The sequence below is a fragment of the Alosa pseudoharengus genome, unplaced genomic scaffold, assembly GCF_046254945.1.
Source record: "Alosa pseudoharengus isolate Yale_2024_CS ecotype anadromous, Long Island Sound unplaced genomic scaffold, YU_APseudo_1.1 YU_APseudo_1.1_scf_19, whole genome shotgun sequence".
Lineage (NCBI taxonomy): Eukaryota > Metazoa > Chordata > Actinopteri > Clupeiformes > Clupeidae > Alosa > Alosa pseudoharengus.
In genome coordinates this window covers 19,486,385-19,503,884 of record NW_027468657.1, presented here as the reverse complement: position 1 = coordinate 19,503,884, position 17,500 = coordinate 19,486,385, and the positions used below count along the sequence as shown (strand labels likewise).

Sequence of the window (17,500 nt, the reverse complement as noted above, 5' to 3'; positions counted from 1 at the left end):
TGTCTTTGTAGGACCAGCAATACAACGTGAATGTGTAAAAGGACCAGCAATCTAACATAAGTTTGTAAAATGTGTTGTCTGCATTCATATTGATATATGTGTGTGTGTGTGTGTGTGTGTGTGTGTGTGTTACAGGAGAGCGTGTGTTCTCCACAGAGGTGGGTGGTAACGAGACCCAGGTGACGCTGAGGGGGCTCTCGCCCAATCAGATGTACCGGGTCAGAATGACCGCTGGAACCCGCGCCGGGTTCGGTCCCACGTCAGAATGGCACACACACCACACACCTGACCTGCTCAACCTCACAATGGGTAAACAAACAGACACACACATACACATACCAGTACACACACATACTGGTTAATATGTTTTATGGGGACTGTAATTTTGAACATCACTTGCGGGAACCACCATTTCTAAAGGTCCTGGAGGTCTGAAAAAAATCAGGTAGACTATCCAAAGCTTTGTTAGCGTATACACACCTTTAAATATTGGAATTGATGAAGTAATGTTTGAATTGTGTTTAATGGGGACCTGTGAAATGTCGGATAAACGTGACTAATGGGGACCTCATTAGGATATCATTTCCATAAATCACACAATGTAATTGTGATTAGTGGGGACCTAGTGCTGTACATGCAGTCTTATTAACCCTCTATACCCCAGTGGAATTATACAACAATGCCCCAGATTCCTGGGAATTCTAAGAGAAAAGGGCAATTTGAGAAACATTTCAAATAACCATTTGGGAACACACTGAATTTACTGGAAAGTAGAGTCCCTCTTAGATTAGCTTGCTTGCGTATGCCGTTGTTCATGACCTGGCAGTTCTATGGCAAGAGGTTTTAACATACCTTATGGCAAACCGCCTACACTGGGTAAACTTGAAAGCAGAACTTACCATTGTGTGTGCATCCATGGCAAGCTGTTTTAACATTTAAATGTATTACTGTATGCGTAGGAGCAATGAGATATTGATAGTAAATTGAATATAACAGTTCAATTTTATGTTCAAATTTGTCTTATCATAAAAAAAGCAATTCATGCTTTAGACCATTTTAATTTAAAAACAAAGTACCGGTTCAGGCACCTTTTCGGCACCGGCACCATTTTAAAAGTATCGATTTAGGACCGGTATCGAATAAAACCCAAACGATACTCAACCCTACTAAAAATAGAAAAGAATTCTCAATTGAAAGAGTCCACAATTTAATCAAGATAATTTGCACACAGAAAGGTGTAGTATGACTTTTGATGAATAAAATTACATCTACTCATCATGGGCTTTCCAAAAGTATATAATTTAGGCTTTCTAAATGTATCTATCCCTAAGTCACAACCTAATAACCACTGACTCTGAGCTGTGCTTGACAATTTGCAATGGATGCCCCCCACAATCGAATCAATAAAATTTGCACACAAAAAGGCGTAGTATGACTTATAACATGTTAAATCACATCAACTCATCATGGGCTTTCCAACAATATATGATTCAGGCTACCTAAATGAATCTATCCCTAAGTTACACCCAAATAACCACTGACTTGGAAATGTGCTTGTGAGTCTGCAACTGATGCCCAATACAATTTAATCAAGATCATTTGCACACAGAAAGGGGTAATATGAATGACGATACATTAAATGACATCTACTCATCATGAGCTTTCCAAAAATATATGAGTTAGCCTACCTAATTGTATCTATCCCTAAGTCACAACCTAATAACCACTGCCTGTGAGCTGTTCTTGGCATTCTGCAAAGACCGCCCTGCACAACTGAATCAATATAATTTGCACACAGAAAGGCGTAGTATGACTTATGACACGTTAAATCACATATACTGTGTTTGTGAGTTTTCAAAGGACGCCCGACACAATTGAACCAAGATCCTTTGCACACCGACTCTTACTAATACTGTAAATTAATCTCCACCTAAATGATGATGTCACAAAATTGTGAAAATGGAGGGTACAATTTTGAAGACAAATGTCTATTTCTATCCCTTTTCTGTCAATTTATGCAAAAATGTATCAATTTTAACATGAAAATTCATCGAGAATACTCAACACCAGGCTTGGAATTTCACCATTCTGGGGGCAAGGCCACTTGGCCTTCAGTTGGGCATATTTGGTGGGGGCACAAAGGCCACATGTCAGGGCACCAAGGCCAAAGTTAACTATACAGTAGTAGGCTATAAAAATGATCAAAGTTGTATTTAGCCTTTTCACTGCAGTAGACCTGCATCACTGTATGAAACATTACAAAAACATGAAACATGACATATTACATAGAACTGTAAATCATCTGATCATGTAATATTTACAGATATCTAGGCTATATATAACATTTATTTTATATTTGGCCTGTTATGAAATCATGTATTGAACAATTTAAGCACAGCTCAGCTTTAAGAGATTCAAATAGCCTAGATGCATGCATTTTGTGATCAAATGCTTTCACAAACTCTTAGTCAGCTGTCCTATGATTTACCAATATCTAGGCGATATTTGTAACATTTATTTTGTATTTGGCCCATTATGAAATCATGTGGAACAATTTAAACACATTGTAAAACGCAAAGCCCAAATTTGGAGACATCCATGCATGTCGAAATTTACTGCAAATTCAAAACTAGATTACTCTGGAACGGCTAACTGTACAGGGGACTGCTTTACACTTTTGTGTTCAGTAAGGTCTGCTGTTTATTCCATATATGGTTTGTTATGTGTTAAAAGAAGGGTTCGTGAAGTATTCCACCGAGATGAATGGGTAGGGAGATCATGGGACGCAAAACCTTCAGTAGAATGTATGATTAAATTGAATTATATTTAGGCCTACTTTTCTCGCGAACCGTTCAACAAAGCAATTAGCGGCTAACATCGTTTAAAAGCTGAGAAAAAGCTCTTTCATGTGATACTTGTGATGTCTGTGTGATGAGTAGGCTACTTCGCGAGTAGTTCAACTGAGAAGAATGGGTGAATTGGACGCACTTTCTTGCGCTGTCACTTTCTCCACTGCGTAAAAGACTAAATTAATTTGCACTGTGAATGCTAAGATTATTTTGACAGGCCACAGGCTAACTAAAAATCGCTATTAGTAGGACGCAAAGCAGAATATTGAAAGAATGGGGCACCAAGGCCACCGTGGCCTGTAAACCTCTGATTTTCAAACGGGCTTCACGGCCAATGCAAGGGGCTACGACGGCCATGGCCGTCGTGGCCGCCGTGAAATTCCTACCCTGCTCAACACACAGTACTATTAAATACATTAAGCTCAAATTTGTATTGCTTGGTTTATTATTGCTTTGTACAAACATCAACACATGAAATTGAGTGAAACTCAATCTCAATATTCTGAATGTTCAGCTACCTGAGTTTAGAAAAGGAATGTCACTCCTGACTAGTCAGAGTGGCTGCCTACAGGCATGCTTAAACATGTCCTAAAACAACTCTTAACGTTCGTTTTCAAAACTGTGCAACTCACCAAGTGGTTAGTGGTGTTCGTTGATGTTCCAAAACAAATAGCGTAGCGAAATACAGTTTCTGTCGTGTTTTATTTGGCATTTTGTAAAATCCCATTGATTTCTGTTGGAAGACTCATTGCACGTTGATATTACTGCGCCACCGTCTATGCTTCAGGCTCAAATATTGAGCGGAAGTTTATACGCGGTTGTGAGGTGTCTGAAAAAATAGTTCCACAATAGCAAATAAGACAGCTGGAAATCATACATTGCGCCAATATATTTGGACAATTAGGACATGTTTCAGCATGCCTGTAGACAGCCACTCTGACTAGTCAACGGGGATTCAAAACGACTTTTAACCAATCGTTAAAACAATTTTGGTGTCCACCAGTCTAGTTCATCCAAAACAAACCAGAAAAGGGACTCAAACTGGTAAACACCGGTATTTTTTCCTTTAACATAAAAATGTATACAAAAAAGGTATTTTCTTTATGAAATAGAAAGACATCCTTCAGTGTGGGTTTTCCTGAGGCATTTGAAAGTGAACAAAAACTGCCATACGATAAAATTGGTTATCTTCACACGATATACATTGCAATTTGCTTTTGTAGGATGATGCAAGATGTGATAAAGCTCTTCATATGCCTTTACACCACCTGCTGCCAGGGCAGTTCCTTCTGGGTAGCTCTACCTTGACATGCTAAAAAATTGAAAAGAAAAGAAAGAGAGTGAGTGCTGGAAATACTATCTAAGTTCTTTATCAGCATGTGAACATTGACAGGTTAAATAAAATTGGGTAACACTCCATAATAAGGTGCCATAATAAATAGCAAACTAGTAATTACCTAACCCTTTGTTAATTGTTACTAAAATATCTATTTGGCACAAGTTAATCGTTTTTTCATCATTAATTAAATATTAGTTGTTTGCATAAAATATGTATGTTAATGTTTTAACAAATCTATTAACTAATATTGTATTAATATATGTTAATAGTTAACTAAATATATTTTTGGCACTAATTAACAGTTATTTCTTACATCATTTAAATGTTAAATGTTTATTTATTATTATTTACAAACTATATGCTAATATAAAAGTTAATGACATATCATTATTTATCTAGCTTTTATGATTAGCTTTGTTGAGAATTTATGGAATTTATGGTTTATGGCTTTATGGTCTTGTGGGGTGCATACGGCACCCTACTGCCAGTGGTTGGTTGTGTGAGAGTTTGCGCTCCTCTTCTTCCACTTCATCCTTATTGGATACCTTTGTGGTTGGCTGTCCTGTAATTGGTGACTCTCTGTCTAGTCTTTGAAAGTAGTGTACTCTTTGCATTTAGAAGTACTATTTGGTTGCTGCTTGGATTTGGTGAAATTCAGGGGAGGGGTGTAACAGTTAGAAATGTAGTTTAGTGTTTGTATGTGATTTTCGCCGTAATTAAGCAGCTTTATTGATATTGGTGTTTTGGAGCCTTCTTTGGAGAAACGCTATACTGCAGTTCTGCTGCGTTTTGTCCTTGTATTGTTGCCATAGCCGATCAGAAGCGGTATGCTTTGCATTGGGTAGGTTGACTGTATAAAGCACTCCCCACTTTTGTAACTGTGAAATGTTGTTTAAGTTGAAAGCTTTGATATACCACCTGTATTATGTTACTTTACATGTATTTGTAAGATTTGGGTGCAATTCTAGCGACTTAGAGAACGTTTATTAATGTTTTCATTATGACCACGAGTTCATACACACCGAGTCTAACGTGACTAGCTGTAAACTCTGCTAGCGACTTTCCATGCATTCAGTGTAGTTAAGCAGTTTAGCTTAGTGTGCATGGAAAGTGCAATTCAGTCTAGCAGGAAATTAATGTACATTTAGTTTAGCATTATGTTTATGCATTACCTCCGTATGGTCTACGTCTGTGAGTGTTAAGTGAGTCTCAGAATATTAATAAACTGTCGTTCTGTGCACCTGAACATTCCATTTCTCCCTTGCTAGTAGGGCTGACAGTGATGGTATAGGAATGATGCATGTAATATAGCCCATTCAACTACTTGTTGTTTTGTTTTAACTTTTCCTAAAAGAATAAATGTGATAAGCCAGTTTTGGTCTCAGTCCCTTCACCGTCTGACTATAGTTATATATTACTAATATATTAATAAAGCTTAACCAACTTTATTATAAGGGTCCCCCATACTGATAGTTATATATTACTAATATATTAATTAAGCTTAACCAACTTTATTATAAGGGGCTCCACACTGATAGCTATATACTACTAATATATTAATTGAGCTTAACCAACTTTATTATAAGGGTCCCCCATACTGATAGTAATATATTACTAATATATTAATTAAGCTTAACCAACTTTATTATAAGGGACCCCACGCTTATAGCTATATACCACTAATATATTAATTAAGCTTAGCCAACTTTATCGCAAGCGGTTCCGGCGCTGACAACAGTGGCAACATGTCAAGGTGGCTCCATGTTTTTTTCTTGAATTTCCCCTTGGGGATCAATAAAGTATCTACAGTATCTATCTAAGGGTCTTATTGAGATTGGTTCATATTGGGATAGGCAGAAGCACAGTTTAATAACAATTAGTTAAATAATAATATGTCATTAACTTTTCTATTAACATATACAGTAGTTTGCAAATAAACATTAAACATTTAAATGATGTAAGATATGACTGTTAATTAGTAATCACATATTAATGCAATATTAGTTAATAGATTTGCTAAAGCATTAACATACAGTTTATGCAAACAACTAATATTTAATTAATGATGAAAAAACTATTAACTTGTACCAAATAGATATGTTAGTAACAGTTAACAAAGGGTTAGGTAATTACTAGTTTGCTATTTATTATGGCACCTTATTATGGAGTGTTACCTAAAATTGTTGCACTATACCACTGAATAGATCAAAAATATTGTTAGTCAAACAATTTCTACCTTCTTCTGCTGATCATTGGGGGGGGGTTATAAGTGCACTACAAGCCATACCTATAGTGTTTTAATTGTTAAATTTGATCATAGTGCAGTCCTTTCTTTTATACATTTGTGAAAATGAAATTAATTCGATTTTTAAAACTATATTTTTAAAAAGAGACAGAAGTATGTATCATGTCAATATTTTAGATTAATTCATATTGTTATCCTATCATGTAGTATAGTAATATCCTAATATGTAGTGCAGTGGTATTATAGTGGAATAATGATAGACATTACAATCACTAATATGATGGTAATGGCTTTAGCCACTTTAGCTTTGGAAACATTTGGGTAACACTTTATAATAACTACACACAATTCATCATTTATTAAGCCTTTGTTACTTATTAGTTAATGGTTTGTTCATCATTAGTAATTTCTAATTTATCATCAGTAAAGCATTTGTTCACACATTTATAAATAGTTTGTTCATAGTAAATAAGTTTATATCTTAAATATGTTTATACATTATTGTTAATACTTAATAAATGATGCAATAATATGTTTTTGATTAAGTAATATTTCCATTATTTAACAGTTGTTACATACACATGCGCTAATGATTAGTTAGGGTGAGGATACATATTTTATAAACCACTTCCTAATACTATAACTAATAATTAACTCAGAAGTTACAAGTGGTTAGTTAATGATATTTTGTGAGCTCATCTAAAGTGAGGACGTTTTATGCCTTGCAACACATTTACAAATGAGTAATAAAGTTTACACTTGCATTTATTCATTTAGCCGACACTTTGACCCAAAGTGACTTTCACATGTCAATGAAATTAAAGGGCAAGGCCACATTGGTGAACGCCGGGGTTTGAACCCCCAACTTTATGGGTTACTGCATGTTAACCCGCCTCCCTATCCACTACACTACCTCTGTCCAGTGGTAATACAACTGTCAATTCAAAAATATAATATAGATATGCGTGTTTACTATGAACAAACCATTTTTAACTGTGTGTAAACATGATTTACAGATGAGAATTAATGTAGGAACAATGCTTTACAAATGAAGAATACAGCATTTAATAATAGTTTACTGATGTTTAATAACAGTGTGTAGTAGGAGAAAACAGAACTCTTGCATAGTTGTAGGGTTTTCTATCTGGGCCAAGGTAGTGTAGTGGATAAGGAGCTGGACTAGCATGCAGTAGCCTGAAAAGTTGGGGGTTCGATTCCCAGCTTTCACTGTTATGTCAATGGCCTTCAATTTAATTGACATGTGTACGTCGCTTGTCTGCTAAATCAATGAATGTGAATGTAGTCTTTACAACTCATTTGAAAATGTGTTGCAAGGCATAGAAAGTCCCCACTTTAGATAAGCTCACAAAATATCATTAACTAACCACTTGTAACCCCTGAGTTAATCATGAGTTATAGTATTAGGAAGTGGTTTATAAAATATGTACTCTCACCCTAACTAATCATTAGTGCATGTGTATATTGCATAATTTATTAAGTATTAACAATAATTCATAAACATATTTTAGATATAGGCTTATTTACTATGAAAAATCCATTTATAACTGTGTGTACAAATACTTTATTTATGAGAATTAACATAGGAACAATTCTTTACAAATGATGAACAAAGCATTTTGTAATAGTTTGCAACTGGTTTATAATAAGAACATGATTTCATTATAAGTGGTTGTTTCATTACTTATTAAGTATAAATCATGTACTTACAAACATATTTTTTGGATAGGCTTATTTACTATGAACAAACCATTTATAATTGTGTGAACAAATGCTTTACTGATGATAAATTATGTATGAACAAGAAATTACTAATGATGAACAAACCATTAACTAATAAGTAACAAAGGCTTAATAAATGATTAATTGTGTGTAGTTATTATAAAGTGTTACCAACATTTGTTTTAATTGAGTAACTAAGTGTAACCATTATGTAACTGGCGACAAGCATACAAACATGTAATATGTTCATATTTCATACTGACAACATTATGAGTATGACAACAGGAGAAATTCACAAGAAATAAACTGTAAATACTACACTGCATGGATATATATTGACTGTTACTTCAGACAAAACTTCAACATCAAATGCGTACCAACATAGACTTAAATTGAGAGAAAAATAACAAATTTGTATTAAAATAATACTTTCTATACAGCAGAGTTATATGTATATGTATTTACACATCTCGGACAGGCGTTGTTGGGACGTTTCACACACTATTGTACAGTTCCCTGTGGGGACGTACTATGCTGAATTTTTCACACAGCTATTCTTTGAAAAGTGTGTGAAAGTGTCACACAGCTATTCTTTGAAAAGTGTGTGAAAGTGTGCTAGATATGAACATGTGTAATGGGGACATCGTAATTATGTAGAATAATGTGATAATAAACAAAGAATAAAGTGAAAGTGGTGGCTAAAATGTAGCGTATGTATTTTGCTAATATTAAACTTCTATAAATGTATTACATTAAATACTGTATTGTGATCATTCATACTTACTAACCATCAAAATAGCCTTATTTTCTCATTTTAGTTGTCCTAAATAGCTCAATAATACAGAAACAACACATGGAAAGGCTGTAGGATGGTTTTTGAAGTGATGAATTTGAAAATACCTGTGACTACTCTGTGGACCAGTAGCATCATCCATCTGACCTTTGGACAGCTGTAAAGGATGGGAGTCCATTGAATTTACTGCAACCCTAGTTATCTGTGAACACATATTTCATAATGACGATATTTCCGAGTATGACGACAGTAGAAATTGATGAGAAATAAACTCCTGTTAAATAAAAATAAAAGTGTATGTGATACACAGTATACAGTAAGCTTCTATATTCATTATATTAAAAAGCCTTGCAATAATGGTTCATAATTGATAAACATCAAAATAGCCTTGTTTCCTCATTTTGAACATGCATTAGCCATCAGAGAAATTAGTTATGTACTATTTGATGAAGCCAATACTTTTTCATACCATAACAATACAAAACTAAAATAAAAGACAGAGAGATGCTGTATAAATATATATAAAATGATGAACCTAAAAGGACCTGTTGACAGTTGTTTTGTGGGCCAGTAGCATCATCCAATGGATTCTTTGACAAAACAAAACACAATTTATCACAAATTTGAAATATCAAGTCTATACTTCAGCATTTGCCATTTGAAGTCAGTTATGTGAAGCTAAACATTTATTTTCACTGGGTGCCTGATACAAAATATACCTTTTTTTATTTTTGGTGTTGTGTTTACCCAATGGAGCCTTCAAATCCACATTTATGTCATTAGCAACTTGTAAACAGGTTATTCATGAATTAATACTGATTGACTTTTTTTGTGATTGCTCTTACTTTATTAGTAGCAATATGCTGCTATCCAGTCTCTCCTCTAATAATCATCCTGTACAGTATATTCTCAGAAAATGAATGAGTTTATGAATCAGTGAAAATAAATGACACAACATTGATCATTTGTGTACTTTGTTTCTGTGTAAAAAGATTATAATGTCACTTAGTGGTAGAAAATGGAATATAATTTCAGTGAAACAGTATAAGTATATACAGTATACTGTTTTGATCCCGTGAGGGAAATTTGATCTCTGCATTTATCCCAATCCGTGAATTAGTGAAACACACTCAGCACACAGTGAACACACAGTGAGGTGCCTTGCTCAAGGGCACTTCAGCTGTTCCTACAGGTTGGGGAATCGAACAGGCAATGCTTCGGTTCCAAGCCCGAAGCTCTAACCAGTAGGCCACGGCTGCCCCATAAAGTGATACTAAAATCATTGTTATACTAATAGCTTGGTAGTGGGTTTATTTAAGTGTGTATTTTATTCATATATTGTCAATTGCATTTTTACTTTTATAGTAAAATAGATAAATCAATATTAGTATAATGTATTTAACCTCCATAATAGAGGATATATACTTTGCATACCTGTTCTCTCCATGGGCGGTCATTACCCACATAGTCATAGGTAATTTCCTCCCCTTCTTTAATATCTTTCATGGCAAACAAACAAAGGTGTGGTTTTCCATCTACATCAAGTCTCTTTACCCTAGAGTTTGGACTTCAGTGGTTGTCATTAACCAGCCTCCCAAATGACTCATCTTCTGTAGAGGCATTAATACTTAAAAAGACAGGAAACATGACACCATGCCTTTGTAGAAAACAATTTAGTACTCAACTCAATACGTGTTTTCTATGAAGCCTAAAGTATTGTATATGAAATTTGTTTATGCACCAAGTTGGTGACTGAAACTCATTCCACTCAGGGTAGCTGCCAGACTGCCATAGTTAACATTTAATAGTACACAAATGTCAGGCAAGCATCTTGCATTGCCAGCAGCATTGAAGGCATCTTATAATAACTTGCTGATTTGACTATTGCTATTTTATCAGAATTGAACATGCAGGGATAGAGATATTAACAGATAAACCATAATACCACCTTACCTTTAGTTGCATTAATGTATTTCACCTCTAATTTAAATGTTTTGTCAGTATTTGACACAACATGATGAATGGCATCATTGATGGGGCTGATTTGCCTTGACATTTTCAAAGAGAATGTAGAATGCATGAATTCAGTAACACTTTTGGGAATTTATCAACTATATAATAATTTTTACTAACTCTTGTTTGCTGGTACATTAAAAATGAATTGTTTGAATGTAGTATTGCTTACAAACAGCTTCACCACTTACTCTCTCAGAGCAATTGGTTAGGCTAAAGAGGTAGCAGTGTCTTTTTAATGTACATATACCCATTTATATTCAATAACATTGACTTAGCTAGTTGTCAAAAACTGGCTAATGTCTGCTTGAGAAATGTTAAATGAGATAGCTTGCTAGCTAACAAACAGATACTAAGAAGCTAATACTTAATATTGCTCACAGGCTAGCTAGTTAGATGTAGATGTTAGATGACAGACTACATGTAACTGAGCTTTTTTATTTGCATTTTGTTCCTTTTTATGTTGTGTACTTAGTTTGACACTCAGTGTAATTGTATGGTGTCATTTACTAAGGCTGTTGTCAGCCAGCTAGGTAGCATGTAGTAGCCTACCTACAAGTTTGACAGTCAAAATACAAACATAATCACACCCAAAATTACAAATGACTTGTTTGCCATCCAGTTGCACTTACCATGTTATGATTTTTTTCTTTTGGATGACCATTCTTCTCCTCAGCTTCCATCTTTTGCCAACTTTATTCTTTATAAACGCTAATGTTTTTGGATCGCTGTGTTTAACACTAAAAACATCCACTTGCCATTGTAATCATTCCTTATGGGGACGGGAAAGGAGCGGTACCAGACCATATTTGGAATGTGTGTGTGTGTGAAAGCAGTGAGTGCATTACCAGCTAGAAACTATAAGGGGGTGCAGCTGTACACACACCTCACACACAAATTCACTGAAAAAGGTGTATTATGGGCCAATGCTTAAAACGTCACAGGTACCTTCAGTATGGCTCCAGCACTCATTTGAAAGGGCTTCCCTATGGGCACCTGTTTTTTTTGTCCCCATAGTGGAACTGGTCCCCTTAACGTGATTGTGTAAACAGATTTTTGTCCCCGTAATGTAAGGAATACCAGAACACATACACACACACACACACTTTCTATATGAGTGTCTTACTGTAACTGTGGCCTGCAGTGCTCTTTGCTCCCACTGAGCTGAAGGTCACAGCCAAGATGCACTCCCTCCACGTCTCCTGGCAACCGCCGCCCAATCACACGCAGATATCGGGCTACAAGTTGGCCTATCAGATGCTGGACTCGGAAGATGGGGAGGGGTCTGACAAGAAGAGGCTTCCAGTTCAGCCAACCAAACTGCGCAAGAGGGTCAAATATCATGACATCACTGGCCTGGGTGAGACAGAAAGTGTGTATGTGTGTGTGTGAGAGAGAAAGACAGTTTTGTGTGTTAATTACATTTCTATGAACAGTGTAATGAATATCCATAGTTTGTAATCTAAGTAATTATTTTTATTTTTTTATAATTATTTTTATATTTTATTATTCTATAATTATTTTTTATAACGTGTTTTGTTGTGGGTGTGTATATCAATGTGTGTGTGTGTGTGTGTGTGTGTGTGACTGCATACTGAGTCAGACTCACATTAATAGATAGATAGATAGATAGATAGATAGATAGGCCTAGATCATACCTGTTAACCCTGCCGTTTTTTCCGGGTTTCTCGTGTATTTTAACTGTTTTCTTATTTTTAAATTTTAATACTCTCATAACATTAGACCTACCATCGGACCTGTCAGTCTCTGTACTGTTGTCCTGTTGATACCCCCCTTGCCCTTTTAGCGAAACATACGTTTTCAAAGCATCGTTTTGCTTGCTTGAAGGCAACCTTAGAGTGATGTTAGCCTATTTAAGATAACTACGTGGTTGTCGTGAGAGCCCAATTCAGTGGCGCCTCTTTATAGTGTACGGCCGTACGCACTGTGCGTACCGGCCTACCATCAGGCTACTCAGCTACGAGTAGGGAAAGAATTTCCCCTGTTCGTATTATTCACTCCAAATTGGCCTACCATAACTTCCCAACTCTGCACTGTAGCCCATAAACTGCATGACAGTAGGCTATTTATATTTTTCTGTAAAATAACCAAATGCATTGCAGAATTACACACTAGGCTACTTGGAACGCACACATTTTGTTTGCGCAGGAGAGAAAATGACAGCACATGGGGGCAACGATTACAGATCTTGTACTGCTGGTTACCAGCAAACAATGTTAAGCTTATTCACTAACACAAGACTTCAAGGCCATCATGGATATTTTTTGTTTCTTTTTGCAAACAACAAAAACAGAAAAGATGGAGACAGCAAAGCTAGAGGAGTTATTTCAGATGGGCAGGAACAAGGTAAATTGGTAGGCTATGCTTGTCAAAACGTTAGGAGTTGCTGGATGTGTGGAAGAATGAAGCACAATTATGCTTTACTGATGTTAAGCACCAAGCACAGAGCCAGCTTTTTTTATTCAGCTTGTTTAGTTTGTTGGCAATGAATGTGTATTTGTGTGGGTATACTTGTATGTGTGACTATGTGAACATGTCTGTGGTAGAATTTGCGTCTGTATCTTTATAAATGTGTGTATGTTTTGCATCCTAGTCCCTGGGCGTCTGTATCTTTATAAATGTGTGTATGTTTTGCATCCTAGTCCCTGGGCGTGTGTACCAAGTGAAGGTGTGGGCATATAACAAACAAACTGAAGGCTACCCAGCTGTATGGAAGGGTCGCACAGAGAAATCCCCAATCATACGTGAGCATCTTTCTATGTGTGTGTGTGTGTTTGTCTGTGTGTGTCTGTGTGTGTCTGTGAGTGGGGATGGCTGTTTTTTTGTATAGGATTGATGAAGAATATGAGAGACAGAACTGCATGTGTGTGTGTTTTTGTTTGTTTGTTTGCTGTTTGTTGTTAGTGTGCATATGTGTTTTAGTTTAATTCAGCTTCAGCTGCCACCTGGTTTTAGGATGATGTTTTGTTTGGTTCTTTATCAGATAACAGTTGAGACCCTCTTTGAGAATTTGAACCTGGTTGTGTGTGTGTGTGTGTGTGTACTGTATATATGTGTGTGTGTGTGCGTGTGTGCGCTTAAACATCTCGTCCGTTGCAACTGCCATTGTTAATGCAGCAGAGAAAATATGCTTTGGACATTAGTACTATTTGTGTGTGTGCGCACAGCTAGGCAGCCTGATGTCCTCAGCCCACCACTTCCCCCTAGTGGTATCAGGGCGACGGCGAACAGCTCTCGCTCAATCTGGCTGCGTTGGGAGCGTCCACGCTTCAGCAGCGTCCGCATTATCAACTACACCGTCCGCTGCAGCCCTGCCGGCCTACGCAACGCCTCACTGGTGTCCTACTACACCAGGTAACCACGACAACATCACAAACACAAAATGCCTCACTGGTGTCCTATTACACCAAGTAACCACGACAACATCATCACAAACACAAAATGCCTCACTGGTGTCCTACTACACCAGGTAACCACGACAACGTCACAAACACAAAATGCCTCACTGGTGTCCTACAACACCAGGCAACCATGACAACATCATCATCACAAACACAAAATGCCTCACTGGTGTCCCACTACATCAGAGGTGTGTTCAAATTCGCAAACATACAGTAGGGGAACGTTTTCAAACATGTTTCTGTTGGCCTTGAGTTTTTGCCGAATGTTTGCAAACGCTCGCAAACAGTCTGAGGAGGTAGTTCTCTGCGAACATACAGTGGAGCTGGACATGAGTTTAACAAAGGTAACAATGCAATTACCGTTACCATATATGGTAACACTTTATAATAACCACATACAATTCATCATTTATTAAGCATTTGTTACTTATTAGTTAATGGTTTGTTCATCATTAGTAATTTCTTGTTCATACATAATTTATCATCAGTAAAGCACACAATTATAAATGGTTTGTTCATAGTAAATAAGCCTATCCAAAAAATATGTTTGTAAGTACATGATTTATACTTAATACACTCTAAAAAATGCTGGGTTATTTTCTCAACCCAAACGCTGAGTTGAAACTGTTGGGTCATTGTGTGGGGTTGTTTTTACTCATGTTGGGTTATTTTCTGTAACTCAGCTTGTTGAGTTGATAGTTTAGGACAGCGCCCCTCCTCTCCCCCACCTGAAGTGAGCACACTACCCAGCACCATGGTAACTTTAACACAGCTGCATAGTTATTTGAGAGTTCGGGGAAGTCGTTATTCTTTCAACCGTCCATGCAGTCCAGCAGCTGTTAACATGCAGTGGAAATCAGGCGATTTTGGAAGGTATGTATCTGCTTTTAACTTTGTAGTATTATTATTTTTCAGACGGATTTTAAAAGTCCACCCAGAGATATCCTTCGTGATATGAATGGATATTCTGCCTGCCAATTTCGTTCAGCCTCAAGCAGCCTAGGTTAAGAATTGTGTCATTCAAGCCAGCTAACGTTAGCTAACATTAACTTACAATTACTGCTCATGTTAATGTTAAATATACACAAAGACAGACTCTTAAAGACATAGGTCTTTGTTCACTGGGTATGAACTGCTGAACAGAAACAAAACAAACTTTTACAACAAACTAAAATTAGCATACCAACAGCAGACGGTTGGTATGCTAACGTTAATTAAATGCTTTGTGGTAGTGCAGCATGTGTGTCAGCTAATGTAGGCTATACATTCGAAGTAGTCTCTTCACACATACGGTAATCATCATGCCAAACAACATATTAATTAATTCAGGGTAGCTTCATATTATAGCCATGTAACTTACTGGGTGGTTTTTGGTGGTAACATTAACGTTATAGACAACTTGGATTTAACTAACTGAATGTGTTAACATGAGCTAGCTTGCTAACGGTAGAACTATCACTGCCACTACGTTTGTGAGTCTGCTGTTAAACAACTCCATGAGGTGGTTATGGTTTCCGAGTGTGTTGCGCTACTATTTTCTCTCCGGATTTTTAATGTTTGTCAACATCATTCACTGATAATGGTTCGTGAAAGTCTTGATAAAGTTCTGTCAATAGCAGTGATTAATTCACTCTTTTTCTTTCTTTGATTGACAGGGCTGACCCCCAAATGGACCGTGGAATCTAGCTGTCTTCATGGAAGTAACTTATCACATGCTGATGCTGCTTTTAGAGTAGGCTATCCATTCAAAAATAAAGTAAACTGTCAAATAAATAATTATGTCGAACTGTTTTATTTCATTGCATGGCTATTTGTTGCCCATTTTCTCTCAATGCAACCCAAATACTGGGTTTAGAAAACCCGACAACTGGTAATTTTAACTAGCAGTTCTGTTGATATAACCCAGTGGTTTGGGTTGAATCTATACCCAATATACTGTGTAAATTTTACTCAACATTTATATAGTTATAACCCAGCACACTGGTTACTTTTACCCAGTCTATTGTGTCAATTTAACTAACGTTGTGTTGATATAACCAAGTGTTTTGGGTTAGAATCATACCCAACCTGCTGGGTTTAATAATGTACCCAGACCATTGGGTTAGGATAACTCAACGTAGTGTTGGTCCAATAGTTAACCAGCGGCTGGGTTATATTTGGGTTATTTTTAACCCAACATTTTTTAGAGTGTAAGTAATGAAACAACCACTTATAATGAAATAATTTTCTTATTATAAACCAGTTGCAAACTATTACAAAATGCTTTGTTCATCATTTGTAAAGCATTGTTCCTATGTTAATTCTCATAAATAAAGTACACAGTTATAAATGGTTTGTTCATACATTTTGCAATAATATTTTGTTGATGAAGTAATATTTCCATTATTTAACAGTTGTTATATACACATGCACTAATGATTAGTTAGGGTGAGGATACATATTTTATAAACCACTTCCTAATACTGTGTGTTGGTCCAATAGTTAACCAGCGGCTGGGTTATATTTGGGTTATTTTTAACCCAACATTTTTTAGAGTGTAAGTAATGAAACAACCACTTATAATGAAATAATTTTCTTATTATAAACCAGTTGCAAACTATTACAAAATGCTTTGTTCATCATTTGTAAAGCATTGTTCCTATGTTAATTCTCATAAATAAAGTACACAGTTATAAATGGTTTGTTCATAAATTTTGCAATAATATTTTGTTGATGAAGTAATATTTCCATTATTTAACAGTTGTTATTGTTACTGGGACATGCACTAATGATTAGTTAGGGTGAGGATACATATTTTATAAACCACTTCCTAATACTATAATTCATGATTAACTCAGGAGTTACAAGTGGTTAGTTAATGATATGTTGTGAGCTTATCTAAAGTGAAGACTTTCTATGCCTTGCAACACATTTTCAAATTAATTCATTTAGCAGACAAGCGACGTACACATGTCAATTAAATTGAAGGCCATTGACATAACAGTGAGAGCCGGGAATCGAACCCCCAACTTTCCAGGCTACTGCATGCTAGTCCTGCTCCTTATCCACTACACTACCTTGGCCCAGATAGAAACCCCTACAACTATGCAAGAGTTTCTG

At 36.1% G+C, this 17,500-nt stretch overlaps 1 protein-coding gene across 1 annotated transcript in view; it reads left to right on the top strand.

The window, feature by feature from the left end:
* Positions 1-17,500, top strand: part of igdcc4 (immunoglobulin superfamily, DCC subclass, member 4) — an 83,816-nt gene that overhangs the window by 49,492 nt on the left and 16,824 nt on the right. The window contains exons 11-14 of the mRNA XM_076292708.1: positions 136-309; positions 12,124-12,339; positions 13,643-13,760; positions 14,172-14,354. Coding sequence (XP_076148823.1) covers positions 136-309; positions 12,124-12,339; positions 13,643-13,760; positions 14,172-14,354 — 691 coding nt within the window. The remainder of the gene's footprint in view (positions 1-135; positions 310-12,123; positions 12,340-13,642; positions 13,761-14,171; positions 14,355-17,500) is intronic.